The sequence below is a fragment of the Vulpes lagopus genome, chromosome 10, assembly GCF_018345385.1.
Source record: "Vulpes lagopus strain Blue_001 chromosome 10, ASM1834538v1, whole genome shotgun sequence".
Classification (NCBI taxonomy): domain Eukaryota; kingdom Metazoa; phylum Chordata; class Mammalia; order Carnivora; family Canidae; genus Vulpes; species Vulpes lagopus.
The window spans coordinates 96,676,638-96,691,448 of record NC_054833.1 but is presented as its reverse complement, the minus strand read 5'-3'; the positions used below and the strand labels follow the sequence as shown (position 1 = coordinate 96,691,448).

General features: G+C 50.1%; 1 protein-coding gene across 1 annotated transcript in view; it reads left to right on the top strand.

Moving 5' to 3' along the window:
• Positions 1-14,811, top strand: part of PLCG2 (phospholipase C gamma 2) — a 150,416-nt gene that overhangs the window by 54,988 nt on the left and 80,617 nt on the right. Inside the window, exons 3-6 of the mRNA XM_041771700.1 lie at positions 346-439; positions 1,609-1,656; positions 12,215-12,299; positions 13,693-13,776. Of these exons, the coding sequence (XP_041627634.1) occupies positions 346-439; positions 1,609-1,656; positions 12,215-12,299; positions 13,693-13,776 (311 nt within the window). The remainder of the gene's footprint in view (positions 1-345; positions 440-1,608; positions 1,657-12,214; positions 12,300-13,692; positions 13,777-14,811) is intronic.

Genomic DNA, 14,811 nt, shown 5'->3' with positions numbered 1-14,811 from the left:
GAGGATTGCTCAGGATTGTGGTGTGAATTATCCCAGGCCTGCACTTTATTCACTGACATAGGAGTAAAAGCTAAAACTCTTGGGGCGGGGAAGGTCATACTTGTCACCCTTGCCATAGAAGGGACATCTTGGGCATGTGGCTTCATCTAAGACACAAAAAGCAGGTCTTAGAACCACAATGATGTGAAGGAGATGCCTTCTTCATGTCCTTGTGCAAAATGGGAATCCAGCACTGGCTCCTCTTGTCCCTATGGTCTGTGTGGGGCTGGGCGGCCAGGGCCCTGATCTCTCTGCAGAGGTCTTCCCAGGGAGTAATAGCATCTCTGTTCCTGTTCACCTCTCCAGCTGACTCTAAAGAAGATGCGAATAAGTGGCTCTCTGGCTTGAAAATCTTACACCAGGAAGCGATGAGTGCATCTACACCCACCATTATTGAGAGGTATTGACTTTGCGGTTTTTTTTTTAAAAGATTTATTTATTTATTTATTTATTTATTTATTTATTTATTTATTTATTTATTTATTTATTCATTCATTCATTCATTCATTCATTCATTCATTCATTCATGATAGACATAGAGAGAGAGAGAGAAAGAGAGAGGCAGAGACACAAGCAGAGGGAGAAGCAGGCTCCATGCTGGGAGCCCGACGCGGGACTCGATCCCAGGACTCCAGGATCGCACCCTGGGCCAAAGGCAGGCGCTAAACCGCTGAGCCACCCAGGGATCCCCTCCTTTTTTTTTTTTTTTTTTTTTTAAAGATTTTGTTTATTCATGAGAGACACAGAGAGAGAGAGGCAGAGGGAGAAGCAGACTTCCCAAAAGGGAGCCCGATGCTGGACTGGATCCCGGGACTCCAGGATCATGCCCAGAGCCAACGGCAGATGCTCAGCCCTTGAGCCACCCCAAGTGGCCCATTGACTATGGCTTTTTATCTTGAGTGCCCATATTCATTTATTCTGTTCCCTTAGCCAGTGTGAGTGAAGAAAAGAAAAATGGGACATTTTATCTTGGAGGCTCACTGAGTGTCCTGGAGGGAACAGGTCCTCAGTAGAGGCTGTGGCCTCTCCAGCATCTCGTCAAAGAGCCGTCCCCCCACCTCTCTCTGGTGGGGTAAGGAGTGTACTGAAACTGAGATGGAAACATGTTGTTGGAGGGGAGGTCTGGGGAGGACCGAGGGCTTCCTTCTTACAGGATTAAGAAGTGGTTCCACCAAGTCATCAGAGGACTTGCAGGATTTGCCAGCTGCTCAGGACTGCCCTGTCCGTGTGTCAGTGTCATGAGGTCCACACGGGATTGGCATGTGGATGACTGTCCCCTCGGTGAAAACCCTCTGATCCGCACCGTTTTTCTCATCAGCCTCTCAGGCGATAATGATCATCATCAGAGAGGATTGTCAGTGTAAAGAATGCCAGCCTGTACGAGCTGGAGGGGCCTCTTGGCTCGGCTAGGGCGTTTCAACCACAAGGAGAAAACCGCTTCTTCCCAAGCTGCTCAAGTTAGCAAGTTGGAAAGCTTTTCTTGTTTCCAGAATCCTTTGTCCCCATTCCATAGAACTGATGGAGATTCCTGCTGTTTACTAACTGTCTCTGTCTCAACTCTCTTCCCAGTTGGCTGAGAAAGCAGATTTATTCAGTGGACCAAACCAGAAGAAACAGGTAAGGATGTGTTCGTGTTTTTGTGGTTTTTCTCCAGATCATCTTGGCCTCTGACGTTCTTTCTTGGATCAGTGCAAGGCAGTCAGAGCATGTTTTGTGGTGTGGAAAGGTCCCCGTGAGGTCTGGTTGGACCAGCGAGGTCCCAGATGCTCTGCCAAGCGCTGGGGGTTGATGGTGACAAATCCCCACTTCTCTGGGGCCTTACTTCTGTGGATTTTCAGGCCTCTCTGCAGAGACAGCTTCTCTGCCTTGGAGCCCTTGGATCTTATCCTTGAGGCTCTCATATTCGAGTACCTTCTGTATCCGGGGAGAAAGGAGATCGCCATGTGCCTGCCCTACTTCATGGCTGGAGAGAGGTTGACCATAAAGAAGTAACCCAGGGTGACTCATGGCAGTTAAACGGGCTGGGTAGACCTGGCCGGCGGACGTGAGAGACACGAAAACATGTAATTCAATGTACTTGTTCCTCAGAATAGTGTGATTTGGGGCCCTTCCCCGTCAGCACACATGGTGCTCTGTGCCAGACATTTTTTATAACAAACAAGGTTTGACCTTGGGACTTGGCAGTGTTATTTCCTTACTGATGAGAAATTATTTCCTTCTTGATGGATGTAGAATTGCTCCTGGCCTGTTAGTATTACCACTAATACTGGTACTTGGAGAACTTTGGGTCTCTCTGTTTGTAAGCATGTGTGAGGAGGAGACAAACAGGATAAAGCCCTAGACGGGGGATCCCAGCAGCGAAGTGTTTTCTGGTCTAACAGTTTGAAAGAGGTGATAGCAATTTGTATTTCTGTCTGTGGTGCAAGGGGACACCCCTTTCACCGTGCCCTGTGTCACCAGACCTTTGGTGATCTGATGCGTGAAAGGCAACAGCAGGTGTTTGCTTAAATGTGTATTTATTTGAGTGAGATTGAACATTCTTTCGATTTTTTTTTTTAGGCTATGATCCAGTTATTTTTTTAAAAAGATTTTATTTATTTATTTGACAGAGAGGGAGCACAAGCAGGGGAAGCAGCAGAGGGCGAGGGAGAAGCAAGCAGGCTTCCGTGGAGCAGGAAGCTCGACCTGGGGCTCGATCCCAGGACCCTGAGACCATGAGCTGAGCCAGAGGCAGACACTGAACTGATTGAGCTGCCCCACACCCCTGCTCCAGTTATTATTAATAATGTAATGATAAAACCTGCCATTTATGGAGCACTCAGTTTGCCACACACTGTGCTTAGCACTTAAAAATCATTGTATAATTTTCGCCTTGCACAAGACCTTTTTAAAAAATTTTTATTTTTTAATTTTTTAAAAAGATTTTATTTACTTATTCATGAGAGACCCACAGGGAGAGGCAGAGACATAGAGGGAGAAGCAGACTCCATGCAGGGAGCCCAATGTGGGACTCGATCCCAGGACCCCAGGATCACGCCCTGAGCCAAAGACAGATGCTCAAACACTGAGCCACCCAGGTGTTCCTTAAATTTTTTTAAAACGATTTTCCTTCTGGGATGCCTGGGTAGCTTAGAAGTTGGGCATCTGCCTTCAGTTCAGGGTGTGATCCTGGGGTCCTGGAATCGAGTTCCGCGTCAGGCTCCCTGCATGGAGCCTGCTTCTCCCTCTGCCTGTGTCTCTGCCTCTCTCTGTGTGTGTGTGTGTGTGTCTCAAGAATAAGTAAATAAAATCTTAAAAGATTCTCCTTCTTTCTATTTGTTGAGAGATGTCGGCAGCTAAGCTCCCCAGCTGTCCCCTGGTGTCCCTTTCCACCTCTGAGGCTCCATCACCTGGTGATCTCAGAGCTTGGGCTTGCCTCCTGGTTTCTTCCACATATGCCATCCGAGGGGCTGATGGAGAAACAGTCGCCACCAGTGGTGAAACGTTCAATAAGGTTTTTAGGTCTGCCAGAAGTGCACCGCGTGTCGCCCTGTCCATCCGCCCTCCCTCCCTCCTCCATGTGCCAGTGTTCCCTGCGTGTGGTCCCGCGCAGCAGGCTGCACACCTGCGTTAAGGAGGTGGATCTGGGGAGGCCGCACTGCAGGACTTGGTTCACACTGGTCTCTTTCAGCCTCCGAGGTGGGGCCTCCCTGATGTTTCCTTTCATCAAAGCCAAAGGTGGCTTTGGGGTGATTCATTGTTGAGGTTGGCACAGGGATGCCAGAGGGAGCCCTCCCGGGCCCCCTCTCCATGCACGGGTGCTACGGGGCTGTTGATTTGGTTTGGGGGTCCGCCTCCGTCTTGTCGAGGAAGGGCAGCCTCCCTCCGGCTGTCTTGCTCAGAATGGGTTCCTGCGCAGCCTTCATAGAGACCCGTCTTTCCATTGGCCGGCCCGGAACCCTCCGCAGAGGGGAGGTCTGTTTCTGCCTCGATGCCTCCCGCTCGCCCTCCTGGGCCTTCTCCGCATGGGCAGAGGCCCCGCTGCCCTGTCATCGTGTGGAAGATCCACCTTTCCTGTGGTTCTGGGAGGCCGGGAGGGAGTTTTTCCAAAAGGAACTCTGACCAAGGAAGGTACCAGTGAAAGAGCAACTGACTTGTGCTCCTCCCTTCCTGTCGCCCACGGCTGGTGGCTGGTGGCATTTCCTGAAGGAGGACAAAGGAGTGGCAGAGGCACAGCAAGACTCTGGCGGCGGGAGGCAGGCGGGCTCCCAGGCCTTCCTGCGGCCTGCACACCTTGTCTCCCTGTGGAGCACCTGGGGCAGAGCGGTGGCCGCTGGCCCTCCTTGAGAAGTCGGCTTGCACCAGCCAGCGTGCCGAGCGTGTTGCATACTTCTGGAATGCTCGCAGGCCACTGAGCTCGGTACCCTTTGACCCGTTTCTTGAGGACACTGAGGCCAAGTGGGGTTATCTGACCTGTCTGCAGCAACCCAGCTTGCCAGGTATGGCACCAGACTGTCTGAGTCAATGCAAAAGGAGCCCCCACACTGTAAAACTATGGCCTGAACTTTCAACTTATTTTCATGTTGTTTGATTTAAAAGAAAGGGTTTCCAAGTCTTACCTTTTAACGGTGTTGCTTTTTTTTTTTTTTTAAAGGTTTTATTTATTTATTCATGAAAGACACACAGAGAGAGGCAGAGATATAGGCAGTGGAAAAAGCAGGCTCCCTGCCAGGAGCACCATGCGCAGGACTTGATCCCTGGGCCGCAGGATCACACCCTGAGCCAAAGGCAGATGCTCAACTGCTGAGCCACCCAGCGTCCCATAGACAGTGGTTATTGAATGAACTCAAAGCTTTTCTCTTTCAGCTTGTTTATTTTTTAAAGATTTTACTTATTTATTCATGAGAGAAGAGAGAGAGAGGGGCAGAGACCTAGGCAGAGGGAGAAGCAGGCTCCTCACAGGAAGCCTGATGTAGGACCATGGCCTGAGCGAAACGCAGATGCTCAACCACTGAGCCACCCGGGTGTCCCTCTTTTAGTTTATTTAATAACTGTTTCTACTCACATAGGATCTAAATAGCCTCCATTCACATGGGTGCAATTTAATTCTGCGCTACTAGAAAACTCTCAAAATGTATTCTGAGGATGTGCTGTTAATATAATCTTTGTCTTAAAAGGTTAACCCCTTTACGCAGAAATACAGAGACCCCACAGCAGCGTTCCTTGTGACCACTGAGAATAATTTAGTGCCACTCAATAGAACAAACCAGCTGCGGTGGGAGGCTTACGTATTACTGCTTGATGTTGCTTTTGTTTTTTTATAAGTTGTGTTCCTGAAAGCTAGTAAAAGGCAGAAATCTTCCCTCCCACCACTCCCCCACCCCACAGCCTGGAAGTAAAATCTGTTTGATGGGTTTGATTGTGGTAACATCCACACAGCATAAAACCTACACTTGCAGCGTCCGCTTCTGTGAGAGCAAGTGCGTTCAGACTGTGGTGCGTCCCTCCCCGCCATCCTCTGCAGAGCGCTTTTCATCTCGCACGAAACTGTCCCCTTAAACAGTCCCCCCCATTTCCTCCCTCCCCACCCTAATAACCTCTGCTCTGCCTCCTGTCTCCACGAGTGTGACAGCTCTGGGTCCTGCGTTCCGGTGAAGTCAGGCTCTATTTGTCTTTGGGGGACTGGCTTGTTACACTTAGGACCCCATCTTCACGGTTCATCCACGTGCCCGTAGCAGGTGTCAGACTTTCCCTCCTTTCTAAGGCTGCACAGTACGCCCCTGTGGGTGGGGGCCACGTGTCGTTGATCCGTCCATCTCTTGATGGACACTTGGACGGCTTCCCGCTTTGGGCTGTTGACTATTGTTGCTGTGAACCCGAGTGTGCAGCGCCTGCTTTCAGTTCCTGTGTGCGTTACTCGGAAGTGGGATTGCTGAATCCACTGGTGGTAGTGCTGCGTCCTCAGACGTGGGCTCTTCCGCTTCCCACGGTGGCTGCAGCCTTCAGTCCCACCCCTGGGCTCCAGGGCTCCAGGGCTCCGGCCTTCCCACTGGCTTGCCAGTGCTTGTTTTTCCCTCCCTCCCTCCCTCCCTCCTTCCCTTCCTCCCTCCCTTCCTGCCTGCCTACCTCCCTTCTTTCCTTCCTTCCTTCCCTCCCTTCCTGCCTCCTTCCCTTCTTTCCTTCTTGTCTCCCTCCCTCCCTCCTTTCCTTCCCTTCCTCCCTCCCTCCCTGCTTCCCTGCCTCTGTACCTCCCTTCTTTCTTTCTTTCCTCCCTTCTTTCCTTCCTTCCTTCCTTCCTTCCTTCCTTCCTTCCTTCCTTCCTTCCTCACCCCCTTCCTTCCTCCCTCCCTGCCTGCCTCCTTCCTCCCTTCCTGCCTTCCCTCCCTCTCACCCTCTTTCTTTTGAATAATAGTTATCTTAATGGGTATGAAGTAGTAGCTCATTTTGCTTTTGTTTTGCATCTCCCTCATTGCTAGGGATGTTGAGCATCTTTTCTCGTGCTTTTTACCATTTGCACATCTTCTCTAGAGAAATATCTGTTTCGTTCCTTGGTCCATTTTAAATTTCACCTTAACTATTTTACACCATATTCTGCTTCCCAGGGCTGACCGTGGGCTAGGAACTAGACAACCTTTTATTTTTCATTCTTACACTCTCATTTGGCATTACCTTTTGAAAAAGCACACATAGATTAAAAAAAATGAAAGTAATTCATGTTCATCATAGAAAATTTTATTAATACTGGAAACTAGAAAAAATCTGTCTAAATGGGATATTAAATGGTAAGCACCGTTAACCCCAGCTACATCTAATTTCAGTAGATTTCCACCTTCAGTGTTTACTTCATTAAGATCTAATTACACATATGATCTTTTTTCCTCTTTTTTAATCTCTAAATTTGGGGACAGCTTTCCCGAGCAAAGTTGCAAAGATAGCACATCGAGTCCCTGAATACCCTTCCTTGCGGCTTTCTCTTATGCTCCCCTCAGGCGTTACTGTGGCATGTTTGTCAGGCCTGAGGAGGAACAGGTGTTGGCACAGGACTCTGAACTGAGCCTGGGGCTTGATTTGGAGCTCACAGTCCCCACCCCCACCCCCACATGCTTTGAGATCTATCCGCAGACCCTCTGTCCCACTGCGTGGTTCTGCGGCTTGATCTCCCCTGAGCCAGATCAGTGTCTCCGTCTTTCCTGCCCTTGACAGTTTGAGGAGTACATCCAAGCATTTTCTAGCATGTCCCTTAGTTGGGGTGGGTCTGACCTTTTTGTCATGATGAGGCTGGAGTGACGGGCAGGCTGAGGTTGTGGGTGTTTGGGAAGAATGTCGCAGAGACGAAGGTCTTTTTCATCCCATTGTCACATCGAGTGGTGCGTGTTCTCTGCGGGGCTCATCAGTGGCCATGTAACCCTTGATCACCTGGCCAAGGTAGTATCGGGAAGATTTCTCCTTTGTAAAGTCACCAACCCCATTATTTGGGAATAAGTTGCTGAATCCAGCCCACTCTGGAGGGGAGGATTAAACTGTTTTCACAACATGTTAAACAGTAAGAATGTCTATACTTCCTGCGACTCTTCAGGAATGTGATGTCAGTGACTGCAAGAGCAACCAACCAAGGTGGGCAGAGCACCTAGGTGGCTCAGATGGGTAGGTGGCTGCCTTTGGCTCAGGTGGTGATCCCAGGGTGCTGGGATCGAGCCCTGGGTTGGGCTCCCTGTGGGGAGTCTGCTTCTTCCTCTTTCTCTGCTTGCTCCTCTTCCTGCTTGTGCACTTGCTTGCTCTGTTTCCCTCTCTCTGTCAAATAAATAAAATCTTAAAAAAAAAAAAAAAAAAAAAAAAGAGGGATGCCTGAGTGGCTCAGTGGTTGAGCGTCTGCCTTCATCTCAGGTCGTGATCCCAGGGTCCCAGGATCAAGTCCCGCATCAGGCTCAATGCAGAGTGCTTGCTTCTCCCTCTGCCTGTGTCTCTGCCTCTCTCTCTGTGTCTCTCATGAATGAATAAATAAAATCTTAAAAAAAAAAAAAAAAGAAAGAAAGAAATCAACGGGAAGTTGATATTTGGTTCAAAAAGTTGTCTTTTGTTTGTCATTTAACTTATGTCTAATTTTTCCCTATGTTCAGGTCACCAATGTGACCCTCATGAGAAGCATTTTTGGGGTCACTGTAAGATTCTTGGCCCTGTGCCATGACTCCATGGTCCCCCATTGAGCAGACATGCTTGGCTTTCCCTGAGTCTTACCTTCCTGCTGCTGCTCGTGTTGATGGGGGCTCCTTGAAGTCAAAGGTTTGGCTGGTTTGGTCTTTCTAGTGTTCGTCGGATGAAAGAAAGTTCTCCTTATGTCATTCCTAGACATAACATGGAATGTTCTGGGAAGTGTGGGTGGCTCAGCAGTTGAGCGTCTGCCTTTGGCTCAGGGTGTGATCCCGGGATTCTGGGATCGAGTCCCACATCAGGCTCCCTGTGAGGAGCCTGCTTCTCCCTCTGCCTATGTCTCTGCCTTTCTCTGTCTCTCATGAATAAATAAATAATATCCTTAAAAAAAAACATGGAATGTTCTAGCTTTGGAAGCTTTCCTTATGACATTTCCAGGCCTGGGGAGACTGAGTCAGAGGTGTCAGTGCTTTAACAGTAACTCATGGCTTTTTAGAGGTAACTCCCCCTCCCCAGTCTTGAGCCTTTAGAGTTTAGTTATCTGTTATCTAAGTATTAGGTTCTGGTTCTGCGGTTGATGCAAAAGGTGAGCATTTCTGTAATCCAAATACTCCTTGAGAAAGCCCCACCCCATCCCCTGAACATTCTGTGAGGGTCCCTGGAATTGTGTTACCTGGTGTGAGGCTCACAGGGGCTGAGTCCCGTGGAGGCACAGGAGCCTGTAGGGCTCATAGCAGTTTGTCTTCCTGTCTCCAGATTTTTTTTTCCTCCCTCTGCTTTTTGCAGCTGAGCATATAACATGGGATTTGCAGAGGCTGAAGCTGGGTGGGGCAGAGGGAAGACTGTTGGGTCTTCAGGAGGCAGAAGGGGCAGCGGTTGCAGGTGGAAGGCAGGTGTGTGGGTCCAGGTCTCTCCTTCAGCAGGAATGCACGTAGGTATCATGCAGCTCATGCTGTGGCCCTAGAACATTGGGACCACCTGGGGGGCTTTGGCCTTAGGCGTGTATTGTCTCCTCGGCAGAGTTTCTGCTTCACAAGGCTTGGCCTGGAGCTCAGGAATCTGCATTTCTACCAAATTCCCAGCTGAGGTTGGTGTTGCTGGTCCAGGGACTCTACTTAGACAAGCAAGCTTCCAGAGCTGCTCTGTCCTATATGGTGGCCCCTGGCTCTTTGTGGCTATTAAAATTAATGAAAATTCAATAAAAAAATTTAGTTCCCGGGTCATGTTAGCCACATTTCACATGCTCAGTAGCCGCATGTGGCTAGTAGCTACCACATTGGATAGCCCAGATCTAGACTATTTCCATCATTGTCAAAAGTTCTATTGGGCAGTGGTGAGATTTGAATCTCCGCTTTAACACTTACTAGTTCTGTGAGTTTGGGTAAGTTCCTTAATTTCTCTGTGCCTCAGTGCCTCTACTCTGTAAGAGAGGGCTGACAGTTGTTGCCTCCCTGGGTTGGGGTGAGGTCACAGTGGGTTGGTGTGTGAGAATGCTTAGATGCCCAGCTTCTGGTGAGTATGACTGTCTGTACAGCTGAGAAGCCGGGGGTGGTGGTGGTGTGGGTCCAGCCTTTGGGTGGCAGGTAAGTTTACTGGGGCTGCCAACCCCGGTGGCATGGCAAAGGCTGCTGGGGCGTGATGCTGTGGGAGCTGGGACGGTGCCAGGCTGACAGGGGGAGGTGCCACGACTGTGGAGTGATGCCTGCCACAACGGAGGCAGGGGCTCTTTGTGGCCCTTGGCAGGGATTGTTTCTTGCCTTCCCTCTACAGAAGAATTGCCCTGGTTCCGAACCCATGGTCACAGGCTGAGCCTGCAGGAACCAGAATCTGAGATGGGGATTGGGGGTTTGTGTGCAGGAAGTCTCCTGGGGAGGGCGTGGGGGATGGACACCTGTGGGTAGTAGCAGGAGTTGGGCTGCTGTGGGTCACAGCCACGGCCTGCAGAGCCGTCCTCTGTTGAGGTCCCGGGAGGGCTGCAGTCATTGGATGCTGGATGCAGCCTTGCCGAGGCACTCTCTTCATCTGATGATGGCAAGTTCCAAACGGGGAGAGGGGTGTAGTGGGGGGCTGCTGGATTCTTCCCCTCCAGCAGCTGGGGAGTTACCGAGCCTGTCCTGGCTCAGGGTCAGGCAGTGCAGCACAGATCACAGGTCTGGGGAAGGAGGGAATGAGGAAGGAGCTTGGGGGGCAGGGAGGTGAGGGGAGTGGCAAGGTCCTGGCACAGGAGCTTAAGGAAGCTCTGGGTCCCCACCTTTACCTGGCAGCTCAGTTGCTCTGCTATAAGGTAGGACTTTTGGAGCAGATGGATTCGGGTGCCCCATTGCTCAGAGTCTCTTGGCCCCAGATCTTGTGTTTGCTCCACTGGCTCCCAGTGCCCCTGTCTCTATACCTGGATGTGGGGAGGTTTCTTGACCCTGTTTCTGCCTGGAGGTTCTAGATTCCCGAGGGGACTCTGACCTCCTCCTTGGTCCTGGATGAGCCCTGCAGGGCCCCCAGCTTGGCCAGACCTTCTCCTTGCCCTTTCTTGTGGTGCTAGGCCCTGCTGTTCTTCTCCCTTCATCCGGTCCTGGCCAGGTTCTTCTTGGGCACCCCGGGGGCTGGGTCAGAAAGGGGGTCTCAGCCAGCCTGCTTGACTCTCCGGCCAGCCAGCCCCGCTTGAAGGTGTTGCTCTCAGCCTTTCTGGGAAAACCCTTGTTGCTGCCCCTGAAGCAGTCGGGGGGTAGGGAAGCATCTGGCAGGTATAGGTGTCTGATGTTAGGGAGGCTGTTAGACTAGAGGTAAAAAGGCTGGAGGTGGGGACACAGGGATGGCCAGGAGCTCCACTCAGTTGTCTCCAGAGGCAGTTGCTCAGCGTAATGTGCTCCCTTCTTCTGTAATGTGCTGCCTTCTTCTGGATGTGCCGGCACAAGCTGAGTTGACAGTGTGGGGGAAACTGGGCCATTTTCTGCCCACATCCTGGGCAGGCTTCCTTCCTTGGCCATGCACAGCCCTGTCCAGACTGACAGCTGCAGAACACAGAGCAGTTTTCTCTGACCACACCAACAGCACCCCAAGACCACCCTCTCTCGCTCTAGTCTCGCTCTCAGCTCTACAGCCACAGGGGTCTAGATCCTGCGCCCTTGACCGACCACCCCGACCCCACACCTCTCTGCACTGTTCATGCTATTCCTGGAGAGGTGGAAAAAGGCAGTGGTTACAGGTGGACTTCCCTGGAGTCCCTGTTCCATGTCCTAGCCCCAGACCTCTCTGAGCCTGTGTCCTCACCGGGAATGTGGAGATGGTGACGGTACCCACCTCATGCGGTCGTTAGAGCATGGAAGGCGTGTCTGTGCCTGTCCCCTGGAGCAGTGCCTGGCATTGTATATACGCTGTTAAAGTTCCACTGCCAATGTTGGTAACTGGTGCTACTATGGGTATTTCTTTTGCTCTGAATGTGCTCTCTCCTTCTTTCCTCTGCACCTGAACTTACTACCTGGCCCAGGTGAAAATCACGCAGGAAGATTTCTGTGATGTGGTCCACGTGACTATACCTTTTGGGATTTGATTCAAACCTGGGCTCTGCTGTCACCCAGCCCTTGACCTTGAGCAGACCCCTCTCCCGTTGCCTGTTCAAACCCCAAGGGTGGGTAATGCTTCCTGTGTGTGTGCGGGGGTCAGATGGAGTGAGGGCTTAGGTAACATTATTGCCTGGATGACCCGCAGGGCAACCTGGCACATAGTAGGGGCTTGTATAGGGTTGGCTCCTTCCCCTTCCCCTCTGGCCTTTGGGGAGTCACTCCCCTTGGTTTGAAGCCCCAGGACATCTCCTATCCACAGAGGTTATGTGGCCTCCTGCCACCATGTTCTGCTCACACTGTGAATCTCTTATGTGACCTGAGTCCTTGGCCCTCCCTGAAGGGTGGAGACCAGCCTTGTGTGACTCAGATGGAATCCAGGGTCTCTTGTCCCCAGTCCCTCTACCCATAGAGGGTGCTCTGGAGGGCAGGGTGAATGTAGCCCAGCCCTCCACAGTTGAAGCGGCTAGAGCTGAGGTTTCCCTCTTTTGCAGCATCAGCCTCCGAGAGTTGAAGACCATCTTACCCCTGGTCAACTTTAAGGTGAACAGTGCCAAGTTCCTCAAAGATAAGTTTGTGGTAAGTGTCGTAGCTTCTTGGTGTGGCGATTTTCCGAACCAAGGGTCACTTAGCCTTTGAGCCCCATTGAAGGGTGCCTAGGAGAGCCCAGACATCTGTCCAGTTCACCGTCCTAGGTGAGGACGTCATCCACACCATCCATGCAGTCCTAGGTGAGAACCACGAGTGCGGTCTTTCCCTTCACTCACTGTCCCACAGCCTGCTCTCCTTCAAGTAACATGAACAAATTTGTTTCTTTCGGAAAATATTATGAAAGGTTCCCTAGGTAAGGTTGTCAAGAGCATGGTATTCTGTATCCAAGCCCTCATAATATAGCTGTCAGAGTGGGCTCCTCTCTGGCTTTCCCCCAACTTCCTACCCAGCCCTCCTTCCACTCATCATTGAGTTTGTATGTGGTCTGCTGTAATTACGCTGTTGGGAGGTAAAGTGGGTAAAGTCACTCCAAGGGTGATGGCGTAGGGTAGGGCAAGTGGGGCCTTCCTGAATGGTGTAAGGATGGAGATGATGCCTAGGCACCCCCCCGACTGGTGCTCAGAGAGATCCTGAATCTTGTCAGGAAGCCAGTGATGCTCCATCTCCCTAGCTCCAGTTGTGGGACTCACATGACCTTGCCACTTGCTTGCCGGCAACCCCGGTCATAGGCTTCCTCAAGCCAAGAAAGGGCATTCATATTTGTGCCAGTGAGTTCTTGGAAGAGTTCACCCACTTTGTGGCTACCAAGCCATCTTTTGACCTGCCTAGAGCATTCCAACTATTCCAGGAAGGCAGAAACAGAGACAGTGGGAAGTGTTACCATTGATCACCACATCTTTGGAATCTTGTTCTTTATCAGGGCTTCCCTGAGCTGGCAATATGTAGATGTTACTGGTTTGGTTTGGAGGAAGTCCTAGGGAGTGGGAGTGGGTGGTGGTTTTTGTATTTTACAGATGAAGAAACTGAGGATCTGAACGGGATCAGGTAAATCATCCAAAGCCATTAAGCAATTCAGAGGACAAGCCTTGACTGGGGTTGAACTCTAACTCCAAAGGCTTGGTTAATTTTCCCATGCTTTTAGAATGCCCTGTCTGCCCAGACCTTATTACACTAGGTCTAGATTTGGAAGTGTCTTCTGCCCCCAGAGGGAAGAGTTCTGCATCACAGCTCTTGGAATTCTGGCTGAGTTGCTTCCATTTAGGGGGTTCAAGGGCAGGATCTTACCTGGTGGGGCCCCTGGTGGGTGTGTTCTCCAGGCAGGTAAATTAGGAAACCCGTGGACAGTTTGGGCTCAGAGGAGTGAGTTTGGTTTTGGCCAGAGCTGTGGAAGAGCCATTCCACCTGGTAACAGTGAGGCGGCATTCTGGTGGGGGACGTAAGAGATCGCATGGTCACTTTTTTTTTTGTCTTTAATTTACAGGAAATTGGTGCACACAAAGATGAGCTCAGCTTTGAGCAGTTCCACCTGTTCTATAAAAAACTTATGTTTGAGCAGCAAAAGTCGGTAAGACAATTCTTGAGCAAATGATCAGTGTTTCTGTTTCCCCTGTGCCTCAAAGTCTGGCATGTCCCTAAGAAACCCATGAGACCCGTTGAGTGTCCCCTCTCAGCAAGGAAAGACACAGTGGGAATGACCGTGACGTCCTCGTTTCATCTGTTAGATTGGTAGACGCGCGAGAGAGCTGTGGGGGAAATGGAAGGAATGTGAGAAGTCTGGAATTTAATTTCAGCCTATGAAAGTAAAACAAGTTCAGTTAATTTGGCTGCACTATCTCCTCATGGAAGGAAATTTATCAAATCATTAAGGGTAACCATCTCTGGGTTGAGGGATTATGTGTGTGATCTTTTTAAAAATGCTTTTATTCAATATTTATGAGAATATTTTTTATTAAGATAATATGCCATTTTAAAATTAAATTAAGATGTGCATACATTTTGACCTGACGGTGGCATTTTGGGAACTCTACTTGAGAGAAATGAGGGCATGGGGACCTTAGAATTTATTACCAGATTGTTTGTTGCAGCATTACTTATTCTGGCAAAATACCTGGAAGCCATCTGCATGCCTCTCAGTAGAGGAATAGCTGAGTGAAATTATGGTCCATCCATACCATGCAACATTATGCAGCTGATTAAGAAGCCTGACTGAGTCTCTCTGTTTGTTGATCTGGAGGGATGTTCATGATATTTTGTGAGCAAAGCTGGCAGCAGATTCACCCGAGGAACTAAGTCTGATGAAAAAACAAAACCAGAACCAAAACCAGGATATAATAATCCTCCTCCATATGTCTCTGTGTGTTTTTATGAACAGGGAAGAAGTATGGAAGGATACACACTTCGCATTTAATGTTGATCTTGTCTGTGTATTGAAGGGGTTTGGGAAGATGGGCAGCAGAGATAATTGCGTTTTTCTTTGCACACCTCAGTTTTCTTTGACTCGTTCCAAAGAGCACATTACTCTCGCTCTCTCTCTCTCACACACACACACACAGTCCCATAAAGCATAAAGCTTAAACAAAGGGGTTCAGTGCAGTGTATG